The sequence below is a fragment of the Molothrus ater genome, chromosome 15 (genome assembly GCF_012460135.2).
Source record: "Molothrus ater isolate BHLD 08-10-18 breed brown headed cowbird chromosome 15, BPBGC_Mater_1.1, whole genome shotgun sequence".
NCBI lineage: Eukaryota > Metazoa > Chordata > Aves > Passeriformes > Icteridae > Molothrus > Molothrus ater.
Window position 1 is genome coordinate 12,893,868 of NC_050492.2, and position 14,469 is coordinate 12,908,336.

The window sequence follows — 14,469 nt, forward strand, 5'->3', positions numbered from 1 at the left end:
TCTGTTGGGAAAAAATACCAAGAAGAAGTAGGGCTTCATTCCACACCATAGGGTAACCAATAGGGACAGAAAGAGAAGGTTTAGGACACATGGGTTTATGTGGATTATATGACCTCAATAATGATCACATGTTATTTACATGTGCTTGGAAAACACCATCACACACATGTGAATCACATGTGAATAAATGAGATTGGATCCTGAAGTCATGAGAGCTGCTTGAAACTCCATGTGTAAAATCAGTAGGCAAACCTTACACCACTTTTTCTGGGAGTGGAAGATCACAGTGAAGAATCCTGGCTGTTACACAAAAGGATCTCCTCTCTAGTCCTTGCTCAGCGTCTGCACCATGTCTGCAACAGAAGTGTGACATGAAACATCAGAGAAGTCAACATAAACTTCACCTGACCCCTCTCCTACCTACAGAAAGACCAAGAAATTGCATTGCTCACTTGTTCTTACAACTGCAGCCAGGGAAACATGCCTACCTATTGCCCACCCAAGTTCTATCATCCATTTTTGTCTCTTTGGCTCTTTTGCACCTACTGTAAACAAGATGAGCTGCCCAGCTGCTGCATGACTATCCCCCTCTTTTTTCCATGGTGCCCGTGGTCCAGGAATGAGGCAGGGCAGGCAGGGTTGATCACAAGCCCAGCTTCCCCCATCCTGCCCATGGTGGGCACAGATCCCTCCAGTACAGGCTGGAACACTCACCTTTCCTCAACAGCCAAAGTCCACAGCTAAGTTGGAGAGGTTGGAGGCTATTTCGTATTTTTCCTCACACAGGCATGATAAAACCTTCCCATTTCTGTCTACTTTGAGCTTAGCTTAGTTTGCAGTTGGGGGATTTTCAGAATTATGAGTGCTTATGAAGAGAGGTGAGGGCCCAGCTGGATGTAAGGTTTGTGCCCAAGGTTCCAAGGTTTTTAGCCAGAGCTTAGCAAAACTTCTGCTGTTTCCCAGGCTTATTTTCATTGGTCTCAGATGATGTTCCATGCCTGTACTGATTTCTGTGCATCCTGGTTTTAATCTGTTTACCTATATATTGCCCACCAAGTTTTCTATCCAGAGAAATTCCTGTGAAGAAAAAGTAGATAGATTAGTGGATCTGAGCTCAAACTCCTGAGGCAAACACTCCTGCTTTGCTGAATATTTTGGCATGTCATGGCATCCCACGAGGTGCTGGACATTGAATCCATGGCCCCAGCTGCATTGCCAGACAGTGGGACAGCCCAGGCAGTATCCTGCACTGGGCAGCAATGTCCCTGCTGCTCTTGTCCCCACTGTGAACACGCAGCAGCCACAACTTCACATGGACCCAGGGATTTTCCATCCACACTCACCTCCAGCACTGCACATAGCTAGAAACCATCCACCAGTTCCTGAGCTTTTCTGAGTCCCCTCTGCTTGCCACAGCAGGAGAGACAGAGACACTGTAAAAGGCACTTCCCTAGAAGAACCTGATTTTGAAAACAAGCACAGGATGGACTTTTTGCAGGCTATGAAATGGGCTTGCAAGGGATGCCTTGTGTTGTTGAAATGTAATGACAAGGTAGACTCTAAATTTTGTGGCAGATGGATATGATCCCTGAGGCTTTTGCAAGGCATTGGGAGAAAGGAAGGTTTTTCCTAGACCAGGATGGAAAGCGGCTTTCAGGGACACCCAGGTGTGTCATGCAAATTAAAAGACCTTTATCAAAGACACACATTTCCCAACCCTCTTCTCAGTGCAAGAATTTCAGTTTTGTTAAAATAAAAACAAAACAAAACAAACAAAAACAAAAAAAACCAACCAAACAAACAAAACAAAAACAAAAACACAAAAAAACCCACCCCAAAAACGGAACAAATTCTGCTAGTGCCTTGCCCTGGCTTTGCAGGAAATTGGCAGATTTTCAAATCAAAGGTGTTTTATGCTGAGCAGCCCCATCCATTGCTCCTGCACATCCCTGGCAGCACTCTGAGGCAATGGCCAGTGCTGTCCTTCATTGCTGAGCTTCAGGCCTTACCCCACCAAAGTCTGCCCAGCTTTTGGGGTAAAAGCTCAGCTTCTGGAGCTGCCACCTTCTCTAAGGACAATTCATCTTTTGGAGACTGCAACAACTCAAGGTGCCATCACCCTGTGCTGCCAATGGGCTCTGCTCACACTGGGTGACAGAAGGGACCAGCCCTGCTGGGAAACTCAGCAAATTTGGCCTGATGCCTGTCAGCCAAGGAGGATTAAATAATGAGAAAGGGGGTGATGGACACGGTGCCACGTTTGAGAGTAACAGACAGGAAGGTGCCTGGTTGCTGCAGCAACAAGGCTGGGAAGATGGGTTTTTCTTTGGGGAAGATGGGTTTTTCTTTCTCTTTTCACCTGCCAATCTTCCCCCCACGTCAGGGCTCTGCTGCTGCAGGAGACGAGCAGTGACATTTACACTCCCACTAACAAGCTGGTTCAGTGATGGGCAGCTCTGCAGGAGAGCATCTGGAGTCACAGAGCCTGAGCAGAGAGGAGGGGAGTGTCCTCTCAAGCACATAGAATAATTTGGGGCTTTTTGTTATTATGAGCATTACTGGGACAGGATCATGCATGGAAACAGCAAGCAGAGCCTCAGTGGGGCACTCAGGGCCTTTGACCCTTCATGTGGGTCAGGTCCTGCAGCTGATGGGAGCAAGGAGATGTCACTGCTGCCCAAAGAACATCCTGCATGTCCTGCTGGGAGAGGGAAGGAAGAAAAAGGATATTAAAAGGAGGATTTGCAAGAAGTCAAGCATCACCACAGGAGCAGTTTCACTTCTCAGCCTGTTCATAGCAGCAGGCTGTGCCATCAGCCATGCTCCTGCAGTTCAGCATTCCTCAGTGCCCCAGGAATCTGCCTTTGGCTCCTTGGGAGAAACCTTACTAAGGAAGCAGAAGTGAAACTCAGGCTGCTTTTTCTTTCCCTGTATCTTTGCCCACCACTGTGTCTCTCAATGCTTTTCTTTGCCTTTTGGATAAGATAATGTTCAGTTCACCCAGAGTGTCAGAGTAATAATAGGAACAGCAGTAATAAGAGTAATAACAATAATAATGCTACTGCAAAGTAAATGTAAGAAAAACATTACAGCTCCAAAATGAATTGTAGTAGTGGTGCAGGAAACTGCTTTGGGTCATCTCCTCTCTCTTACTGGTTGTTTTGCTGCTGGCATGAGGAGGAGAGTGGGAATTAAGAACCAACAGCCTTTCCTGGCTGCCAGACTGCTCTGCCACTGCAGCCAGCTGAGGAGGTGCCTCATTGGACCATGAACCCCAAACTGGGGGAGGAAATAAATATCATGGCAAATAAACCCTGGAATTTGTGTATTCCCATGCCCAACAGAGCCAAGGAAGGCAGATTTCCTAAGGATCTTTGGCTGCAAGTCAAAGACTATAGTATGGATTGCACTGATCCATTTATTTGAAGGAGAGCATCAATGGGTTTTCTCTTGTCTAGAGTATCATCCTTTTGCACAAAGCTTGGACATTCCTGATATTGTGGCGATTTCTACCCTACTGTTAGATCAAGATTAGGCTGACAATCATTAGTAATACACAGATAAACAGGCTGCTCCACCTGCATCCCTGTCCCCATTCTTCCCTCTGAGCAGAGAGTATGTGCTAATCAGCCACATTTCATTAAGAAGCCAGGCTAAAAGATTAGGATGCTGAGAAGGGCAGCCCCCATTTAGTCTCTTTACCCCTCCCTGAAGCTGGGGCAGCTCCTTCAGACTGAATTTTAAAGGACAAAGTACCTGATATGTTGTAACACACTTCCCTCTGAGTAATTGCTCTGCTTTTCTACATCTCCACTAAAAAACTCCCAGCATTTCCCAACTGGTGCTTAAAAGTACACCCAACAATCTGCAGAGAAGAGATGACTGAACAAATATACAGTCAAGCCTGGGGGAAAAACTGCATGGAGGCAGATTAGAAAATGACCAGAGAAATAATCTTTCAAATATTGAAACTGCAGAAATTAAGAGGATATTTGCAGAAATCTCTCATTACAGAAAGCACACAGGAAGCATCAAGCTCAAAACCTGACCAGTGCAAAGGTTATACAAGAGAGAAACCCAATCTTTCCACCAGCACATGGTGACCACAACGAGTCCCTTGTCAAAGTGATCAATCAGCAAAGCACAGAAAATGAGGCCACTCGTGGAGTTTTTTCCAGCAACTGAAACTCAGCAGGGATGGCCCCATAACAACCTTTGCATCTTTCAGCAGAGGGTTCAGGATGGAAAGTTGCTCCCCATGGTACCAGAGCCCACAGTGGGAGCTCCAGCTGGGAAGAAGCTTGGCAGCTTGCATGGGCAGTGGGTCCATGCAATGACCCACTGGAAGATGTGTAGATGAAGGAGAAAAGGAAGAAAAAATATCTTTTTACCATTCTTGACTGGAACCCACTTTTCTTGTAATTAAAAAAGAAAAAAATAATATTCTCTTCTGTTACAGGAGGGTTTTTTTTAATTGTGAAAATGGAGATGTTTTCATGCCTTGAGGGTTGACTTTTTTGTTATCAAACCCTAATACAGAAAAAGACACAGTCCTTTGCAAAAACATACTTGCCTGAAAGAGTATCCCAGTATCAGGCAGACTGCCCTGCAGTGAAACCTTCCATGCTCATGTTGAAGTTCCAGTTTGGACCCTTTCGACATCACTCCAGTATCCTTTTCTGATTCCTGAATCCCCTCCCTTCCCCAAAACTGTGGGTTGCTTCTTGTAAAACCTGCCAAGAATCAACTGTCCTACAAGGGCAAGGAACAGGCTGTGCCACCCACTGGTCCACGTGTCCATGGAGCAGCAGAGAGGAACACCAAGAGCTGTGCAGAGGCTTCCTTGCCAGCTGCAGACAGACACTTCCACAGGCACCAGCGCTCTCCTTTAAATGTGTGGCTACATCTCAAACGAGCCCTGTGCAATTTCCCTCCCACGTCCACAGAGCAGGGCTGTCAATGCTGCTCAGACTCTGGTGGCCCCAGCAGATCTGCACTGAGCTGTTGGGCTGGCCCTGGGGGATCTGTGCTGTCAAATAGGTATGGAGTGAAAATTGCAGAGCAGCAGCAAGCATGGAGCAGGGGACTCTGTCTGGTTCGCTGCAGAGAAAGCCTGTCCTAGAAACAGGAGCTGAGCCAAGTTTGGGATCCTGTTGCTGCCCAGATTATCCTCACACCCCAACTCAACCTGGTCATCGTGGAGGAGAAGGTTTTGAAAGCTGCAGGGGGTGACATCAGGGTTAGATGTGGGAACTTGGTTTCCCTCGCAGTGAAATGAGTCTTTCTGAGCTCTGTCTCTTCCCCAGAGAGCCGTGACGATTCATTAGGCAATTGTAAAATCAGAATGTGGCTGCTGACTAAAAGTTGTGGCTCATTAATAGCCCTATTTATTGCCAACCAAATAATTAGCTTAGACATGCATCAACAGGCCTTGATTGCATATGAAATAACTGCCTTATTACATAGAAATCAAATGAGTTTCTGAGGACAGCTCAGGTGTCACCTCAACCCCAGAATCGAAAAGAAAGAGAAAAAAAAAGGAAAAAAAGCTCATCCACTTCAATGTGTTGCTCAGCAACAGATTTTGCGGGGGAAACAATCTAGGAATGAAGGAATGAGCATTTCCAAGAGAACAGGTTATTTCAGGCAAGACATCAGGGATGAGCAAATGTCACAGAGGAGGAAAACTTCAATTTTTTTTCCTCCTTTAATCAATAATTCAAACTAGACATTTTGGATAAAACAAGCATTTAAGTTAGCTGATTGAAAAACAGAGATCCCAAACCTTTACCGAGAGTCACATTGCTGAGGAAATGTTTATTTGTTTGTGTGAGGGAAACGTTAGATTTACTAGACACCGAATTAAAAATTGAAAAAACGCTCTTAGAAATGTCACTTGTTCATTTAAAGAGGAAGATGATGTAATGCCAGTACTGCTATGTTGTGCAGCATCCTTCCCAGAGCAATCCCATATTAATTTCGCTGTTCTCCTTTCCCGTGTGCCCCCCTTTCCCTCCCTTCTCCTGTTTCTTCCAGGACAAGACGAGCGCGCTGAGCCTCAGCAATGTGGCGGGGGTTTTCTATATCCTCATCGGTGGGCTCGGACTCGCCATGCTGGTTGCCTTAATCGAGTTTTGTTACAAGTCCAGAAGTGAATCAAAGCGGATGAAGGTGGCAACCCATTCCACGGCCTTTCACACCTCCTCTCTGATCCTCCCCGGGCTCCAAAGCTGCCTTCAGAGACGGATGCAGACCATGAGTGGAAAGCCAAGACATAGGGATAATGAAGTGACTGTGTCACTCAGCTTGCTAGAAAGGAATAGGACCATCTGAGGAAGCTGAGAGAGGGTCAAATGGGCTGTCATGGGGAGCTGATGCAAGATCAGACATGTGGCAGAATGCTAATTCAAAATCCAGACACAGAGCAAAAGCACAGCACAAGCAGCAACAGAAACACATTGAAATTCCTTTAAATTGATGAAGACAGGCTATGGCAATGTGTGCGCAGCATGGATGAAGTGTGCTGGGGCTGGTGTGATACAGCCAGTGCTGCAATATGGAAAAATCCCCAAACCCAGGCTCCTAACAGTAAGATAAAACTGGGAGAGTGCAGTAATGATTCACATCCTGTTGTTCCCTTTGCTGGCACCCTGCTGGCACCATTTCCAGGCTGACAACACCAATACATGCTCAGAGCATTGTTGCCCTGGAATGGATGATGTGGGCCTCCAAATCCCAGAATTATGGATCCTCTTTGAGAGAAATTGGCCTCCAATGTCTCCGTAATGGTTTTTTAAACTCCACCCTGTCATGGTCTTGCAGAAGCATATTTCCTACAGCCCAGGAGATCTGTTTCAGCCCTAAATTCTGGTGTGCCTGAATTTCTGAGTGTTGTGTCAGGAGTGGATTAGATTTGAGAGCCTTGGAGATAGACATTTAAGGCAGCACCTGTGGAGCAAGTATATCTGGGCAATCCCTTACACAGATACCTTGGTGTTAGGGGAGGCAGAGGGATGTGTGACACATCCCTTGTGTTCTTGACGTCTCCCATGAGCATGGAATTTTTTATGGAACTATGAAGCACACAGTGAGTTTTAAAAAATCCAAATAGGTTTTTATTTCACTGAAACTCACCCAGAATCAAAAGGAAAATAAGCAACTGCTTCTTTGGGTTTTATGTCGCCATTTCACAACACTCTCAGTGTTTTGTCAGCAATAATAACATTTCTAATGCACTGAAAATGTGCTACAGCTCTTTTCCCATTGAGGTCCAGGAAATTCCACAGGCAATTAGAGCTACCTTGAGCACAGGGGTAAAATAATATGAACAAATAGTGTCCATGGAACTACAAACATTAGATTATAATTTGTGCCCACTGTAAAGCTAGGTATGGTACAAATGCACTGCAAGAGAAGTGTCAGAATGCAATAGCTCAATAGCTATTCCAGATTTATCTGTTAGGGATAATTCTTCACCTGAATATCACAGTCCAGAAAGAATAGTGGTGCCCCTGGAGATAGCTTGAATGCAAATAAACCAAATTTGCTTTATCTTTTAGTTAAATTGTTCTAAGCAGGTCGTTTCCTTAGATCTCTGAAAGCGAATGTTTTGGATGTATCTGGAACAGGAAGATGAAATTTGGTTTCCTGAATTAGGCTTGCATTTCCTAGTTACCTCAGTCATCACTGTAGACAAAAACACAGGCACATGCTGAAGTTGTCACATGAGGAAAGTTAAACATATGTTTGCAGTGAATCAGAGTCCACCGTGCATAACAGTCCTGGAGTAGCAATAGCATCTCTATGGGGGAAGTGTGTAAAATACCTCTGCTCAGATCCAGGATGACTGTTCTTATGTTGTAGAGTTTGAAGAGGTTTTTGGCATATGGCACTGATGCTTTATACCCCAAAATACTGCTGAAACATTTAATTTTGCATGTAGAAGAGGTGTGAATGAACAGAGCAGATGCAGTGGGGACATGCAGAAAGTGAGAGTCTGAATGGAGACAGGGAAGGGGAGAACAGTTACAGAAAGACAACACTGGTTAATATTGTAATTTCTTCAACATTGCAAAGGACAGGGGGAGACCCCCCCGTCTTTCCTAAAAAGGGTTTTTGTTTAATCCCACAGCAATCAATCAACGAAGCCATACGGACATCAACCCTTCCCAGGCCGGCTGCAGCAGGAGGCAGTGGAGAAAATGGACGTGTGGTCAGCCACGATTTCCCCAAATCCATGCAGACAATCCCATGCATGAGCCACAGCACTGGCATGTCCCTGGGAGCTACGGGATTATAATTGGCCTTTTGACCCATTTCCTGGGTGGGAGCAGGGGCAGCCCAACTCCACCTCTCCAGAGCCAAAAAACATACCCAACACCAACAAGACAAACGACGATGACAGAAGGGACAATTGGAAGGATCTTCTCAAGGAAATCGAATAAATTTCCCTTTTTATTTGCAAACAGATCCACTGGCAGGAGAACAGAAACAGGTCTGTACTGCAATAAGGAGAGTGTAATGGGATTTTACAGACTCGTGAACCATCCCTGATCAAAGAACCACTGGAACACTAATGAGGACTATGCCATTTTGTTTTAACTTGGTTGTTAATAAGTCTTAGTGTGTGCAATATATATATTTTTTCTTACTAATTCCTGTGGTGTCAGGGTAACATCAGCCCTTTCCCCCTTCCCTGCTCAGTCCTTCAATCTGGCTTAGTTTGGGATGCAAACCACAACGTCTGAGCTGCTAAAGGCAAAAAAGGAAAGACCAATCTGTGGCAAGCTGAACTCAGTGCAGGCCGTCAGCATTGACCTCTTTTGTCCATTGTGGTTCTGCCTTTGTTGTTCTGTGGTGAACTTGGGCTGTGGAGTTATCTCAGCAAGGCAGACAGAGCTGCCCCCAGCTCTCCCTGCAGCACGAAGGACTTGATGCAGGAAGAAACCTGAACACAAACACAAGGCTGTTTTACAGGGGGAGAAGTGATGGGTGAGTTTGGAAAGCCCAGGTAGCGTGAGGACAAAGCAGTAATTCTTCCAGAGATGATGAATGGTGATTCAAGAGGAAAATCACATGCCTGGAGTGGAGAGTGGCAGACTGGAGCAGAGGGTTGGTCTAAGATCATGGTCGGCTGCTGAAGAGGGAAAGTAAATGTGGTATTTATTCCCCTCACATGTGACTCTCCTGCCCGGGTTATTGGGGGCTAATAAGCAATTGTGAACCATTTCTTCATTGCTTAGCTTCTGTGTGTGCTCCCTTTCTGGTGGTCACATAAGGGAACCACCTTGGGCCAGGAACAGGCCATCTCCAGTTCTAGACAGCTGCCAATCAACCAGCGCAACGTGCTACAAGTCATGGGCTGCAACAGGGACCACCCTGCCCTCCTGCTCTGAAATCCCTTTATGGCCATTCTTTCCTAACTCAGAGGGACATTTCGTAGGTAGCTGGCCAGAATGGATTCCTGGAAGGAGCTGCTGAAGCAAACCAAGGAGGAGATCATACAAGAGCTTAATTCAAGCAACCATGACATTCAGCAGCATCAGTGCTGGTCACACTCAATCTCCCCACCAAGCTGGGGCCTGTCTGGGTACAAAGCCAACCGTAGCAGATTCCCACTCTGCTCAGAGAGGGGGAAGCATCCACAAGTCAGGAAAGAAGGCTGCTGACCCCAAACTTGGTGTTGCACAAACCCACTGTGCCAGGGGGTCCAGCGACAGGCCTGGAGGTCAAGGGAGCAAGGATGGTTTTCCAGAACCACACAAAAGGTTCATTCTGTGAATCTCTGGCATGGACAGACAAATGCTTCCCACCCTGGTGGGCCTGAGAGACCTCAGGGGTGTGACATTCTCAAGTGAAGGATTCCCAGGAGAACATCTGGTGATGGAGAGGATCTGTGGGGCAGGGGCTACAGTGAGCCCACTTGGCCTGGTCTCATCTCACTTATGGCAAATAAAGTTCAAAGGTTCTCACAGAATCCAACAAATATCTGTCCTGGGACTGAGCTGCTGCTGGAGCATTCTGAGCTGCTTTTTCTCATTTTCTTTACTCTTTTCTGTTTTTTGCAACATAGCAAGAGAGGAGCCAGGAAAGAAGGGAAGGTGAAGAGAAAATGATGCAATGATGCAGGCAAATAACTGGCATGGGTCTATGAGAAGAATCTGGAAACTGTGTGAATTCCAGTTCCCATTAGTGTATGACAGTGCAGAGCAATACATTTACCACTTCTAACACCAGCCTGGTCTGAAGCATCAGCTCCACTTATCCACTTGTCATGCAACAATTTGGAGACCAGCAAGTCAGAGTCAAGGTCCTAAGCCTGGGCACAGCATGTCTTGTGCCAATGTTTTCCTCTGTCCAAAACTGGGAACATTGTGATCTTCATCTCTCATCACTGAACATGAACTCTGTTAACAGCCACTCCAAGCACCACTTCAGGGCGCTTTCTGTTGTTTATCATTCTTTTTAACCTGCTTTTCTTAATTTTAATGTCAGTTCTGTGTAACGCTAGCACAAGTGGAGGCATCCTTATCAGCACAGCTCTTTTTTCCATGTCCAGAGCCCTCAGATGAGTCTCCTGTCCCAGCTCTTGTCGTGTTCTGGGCCAGTGTGGTGGGAACAGGCTACTGGCACCCACCAGCGCCCCATCCTCCTCCAGGAGCAGGGCCCCATGGCAGCAGGTCACAGCAGTCTCGTGAGCAGCAGCTCTGCTAGAACTGGCCACCTGTGACATGAAGATGTGAGATGCAGCTGTGAAAGGCTTTTGATCAGTGGAGGGGTTACAAAAGAAAAAAAAAAAAAAAAGAAAAAAAAAGGTGAATAGGACAAAAGCGTGGAAAATGTAAACTTGTAATATGTATTTTTACTACACTTTTCTTAAAAATAGAGTAATGGTAAAACTCTTGAAGACATTGACATTTTTTCTCAACAGGATTCCATATTTAACAGTTTTGGCTTTCATTAAATTTTGCTCTTTGGTACCTGGATCTTTTATTTAACAGCTATATTTGTTTTAACTCTCTTTTGGTTTCTCTTTCTTTCTTTTATTTTCTTTCTTTTGGCAGTACTGCAAAGGATTTTGCTTTATCAAATGCAATGGTGTTTTTTCTTTTCACATTCTCTTTTTTTGAAGCAACATTTTTATTGGTAATTATTATTTACACAAAAAATAAGCAAACTATCAGCTGGAATTTTAGAACCAAGGATCCATGATCCATTTCTCATACCTGTCCATGCCGTTTTGTGCCAGTGCTGGATGTGTGGAAATGAAAATGATGTTACCCCTCAGGCAATATTACCCAACCTGAATCAAAAGAGATTTCTTTGATTTTTGCTGTGTCTGACTTGTGAACAGCAGCCGAATAAACTGCTTCAGGTTGAAATTGGGAATCTATCTAATATTTACCCAAGAGTCAGGAAACTAAATAATCATTGGGTTCAAAATTAATGATTTTGCTTTGTTTGGAGTCTTGTGGGGTTATTTTTTGAGGAGGGCTATTAGAGGATTTTAGCTTGTTTTTACAGAGAGGGAAGACATGGCCAGCTCAGAGAAAACTCAGAACCAGCACTGGTCCAAAAATCCCTGCCAGGATCAGCTTTCCTAGGAGCTCCCATGCTGTTTCAGAGGCTTGGACATTTAAGAATCTTCTCACTCAGTTTTCACACAACTGACCTGCTAAGTTCCTCATCCAAAAGCCTGTTGACAGGGGAAAAGAGAAAGATTTAAAGGGTGTTGGACATTTATGCAAATACTGACAGCTCCTGAGGTAAACTGCACTCATTAATGTCATGGTGTTGTGGAGCACTTGGTGTCACAGGTGTGGAAGGAGTCCTCTTCCCATCTCCTCACTCCCAGTTCTCATCTGGGAAAGCTGAGGCACACAAGTGCCTTTGGACCAGGCATCCCACAGGCCAAGGTTAGAGAACCAGGATCTCCAGCACCCACAGGTGGTGTCTTCCCCACTGGTAAGTTTTAAATACAGAATCAGCAAGGGACAGAATTAATAAATTTTGGAAGGGCCAGTGAACCCTGAGGCTTCAAAGAGCAAGGGATTCCCAAGCACTGGGGCCTGAAAGAGAGGTTTCCCAAGGGCAGGCTATCCTGGATGAGCCCAGTTTGTTCTTCCACAATTCCCAAGGGATCCAGTGCTGTGGGCTTGGATTCTGCCACAAAATGCCCTTCTTGCTCAGTGGTTCAGTCTTGGTTCCCAGTGAGATTGGAAAAATGCACAAGAAACATTCCTTTATATCTCAGCATGAACAGGACAAAATTTCCTCCTAGTGGCAAACTCAAATATTCCTTCCAAAGTCTCCAGCAAGAATCCTTCTTCAGCAGTTGTTGAAGCAAAAAAAAAAAACCTCTCTGAACCCTGTAGTGCATCAGGAGAGCAAGAGATGCATCACCCAATCCATTCCTTTGCTGTGGGGTCAGGACCCAGAGCTGGGATGCACCAAAAAGATTTGGCTGGGCTTGTTTGTCCCACCTGCCACCAAGTGCAAGGAGAACTTAAATCATCTAAATTCAGGGAAGGGACAGGGGGTGCATCAAAGTGTTCTGCAAACCACTGGGTACCCCTGGGAAGTTTTCACTGGGAACACGGGCTCCTGCTCAGTTTCCAATGACATGGTCAGACACCCAGGTCTCACATGTGGCTCTGGATCCCTGGGGAACATTTCTGTGCACATTTCTAAGCCATGTCAGAGCTTAGGCACCACCTTGAGGATGGGAACACACAGGGTCCTACCAGTAAAGGTACCAGCTAAACCCCAAATCCCTTTTGGGGACCTGTGTGGCCTGTTCTCTGATGGCTTTTGTGGCTGCTGGCCCCTCCTAAACACAGATACCCCAGTTACCTTCATGTTAGCTGTGAGCATAAATCAGTTTGTCATCCACCAGTGCTGGTTTTGTGGCTTGGTACCCCACTGCTGACTGAAGTCCCCGTGCTGTCATCTCTGAAACTCAGTTCATTAATTAAATAACAGAGATATCAGGATATCACAGTGCCATGCACAGCTGCCCAGCAGCCTGCAGGAGGGCAGGGCTTTTGGGGCAAAACCCCCATGCAAGCCCCAAATCACTGTTGCTCCATCTTCATTACAAAGATGACACCCTCCCCACCTTCCTTCTTACAGAGCTGCTCTTTTTTTCCCAGACACTTGGTCCTGATGGTTTGAGTCCACAAGAGGAATGAGTTTAGTGTGCAAGAACCTAGAACAGGCTCTCCTAGGAGCAGAGGGGTAGCTTGAGACTGATCACTCCATCAAAATCCTGACAATTTCCACCCTGGGATTCTACACTCAGCATCAGTTTCCATTTCCCTTCTGTCCATCCCCATGTCTCCTCCACTTGTACATCAATATTACCCTCAAAACTGCCAGCTTTAGGAAGCAAATTAACTTTGGGATGGGGCAGAGGTGTGAATCCAGCTCCACCCTGGGCTGGATGATCCCATAACCTCTCACTCTGTCCTTGGGCAGCAAGGAGCCCTTCTGTGGAGCCACAACCCTGCAAAGTGCTGGGTTACCTGGCTGCTCCCAGAGCACCTGGGCTAATCTCCCTTTTTCTGGAGTGCACTCCTCCCAGAGAGGCATTTCTGTCTGGCTGCCAGGAGAAAATCTGGGAATCTGGGAATCCCCTCCATGGAGTGAACTCACCTGCTGAACTGTGCCAAGGGAGAGCTGCCTCTAGAGCAGTGAAACTGCAGCCCTCACCCCCAGAAGGGTGATCACCCCCTTCCTCATGCACTAACACACATACACAGATATTGAGATAGCCCAAATTACCTGTCAAAGTACCTTCCTACTCCTAAGGATCAATGGGGTATAAAGTAACAGCCTCAAAGTGTGTTCATTACTCTCCAGGGCTGGTTTAACATGCTCTCTGGATCCCTTCAGCAGTAATTCCTTCCCTGTTTGAGCTGGCATCAAAATTAATGGCATGTTGTGTTCTATAAGTCCTGACTTTTCAGATGAAAGGTACAGGGTGTTGTTCCCATCAGTGTTACAGTGTAATAAATCAATGTTCTCCCATTGGAAGGATTTCAGAGGATTTCACAGCTCGGTCTCAGGAGCTCTAAACACAACCTGTCTGCCAGGCCATTGGCCCATAGGAAAAAAAAAAAAAGTTTATATAAAAACAGGAAAAAGAGGGGAAAGCCCAACATTCCATTGTTGCCTGCTCCATGAAGGATGCTGGGGCCAGGGCAGCAATGGCAAGGTTTCCCCAGGCCCCTTCTCAAGAGGGGGGCACAGCCAGGGAGAGCACATTCCCTGTGCCAAGGAAGCCATGGACAAGGCCAGCAGAGGCTGGGAGGGTCTCACTGGATCACACAGGATCAGAGACAAAATCAGTTTGCCTTCTTACTGCCACACCCTAGAACAAACTGCTCCCAATTTCCAGAAAAGCAGCAGGAAAAGGGAAGAGGAGCAAGGACAGCACAGAGCACCCAGCAAGCCCCCAAAAGGTGCCCA

The 14,469-nt window shown here is 46.1% G+C and overlaps 1 protein-coding gene across 3 annotated transcripts in view; it reads left to right on the forward strand.

The window, feature by feature from the left end:
• GRIA1 (glutamate ionotropic receptor AMPA type subunit 1) overlaps positions 1-11,381 on the forward strand; it is a 121,343-nt gene extending 109,962 nt beyond the window's left edge. For 2 of the 3 annotated variants that reach the window (XM_036391517.1, XM_036391516.2), the window contains exons 15-16: positions 6,037-6,171; positions 8,111-11,381. In XM_036391517.1, the coding sequence (XP_036247410.1) occupies positions 6,037-6,171; positions 8,111-8,299 (324 nt within the window). In that variant the 3' untranslated portion in view covers positions 8,300-11,381. Of the gene's footprint in view, positions 1-6,036; positions 6,172-8,110 lie in introns of those variants that run through there. The other variant, XR_004981106.2, reaches the window with a different exon arrangement.
• The last annotated feature ends 3,088 nt before the right edge of the window (positions 11,382-14,469 follow it).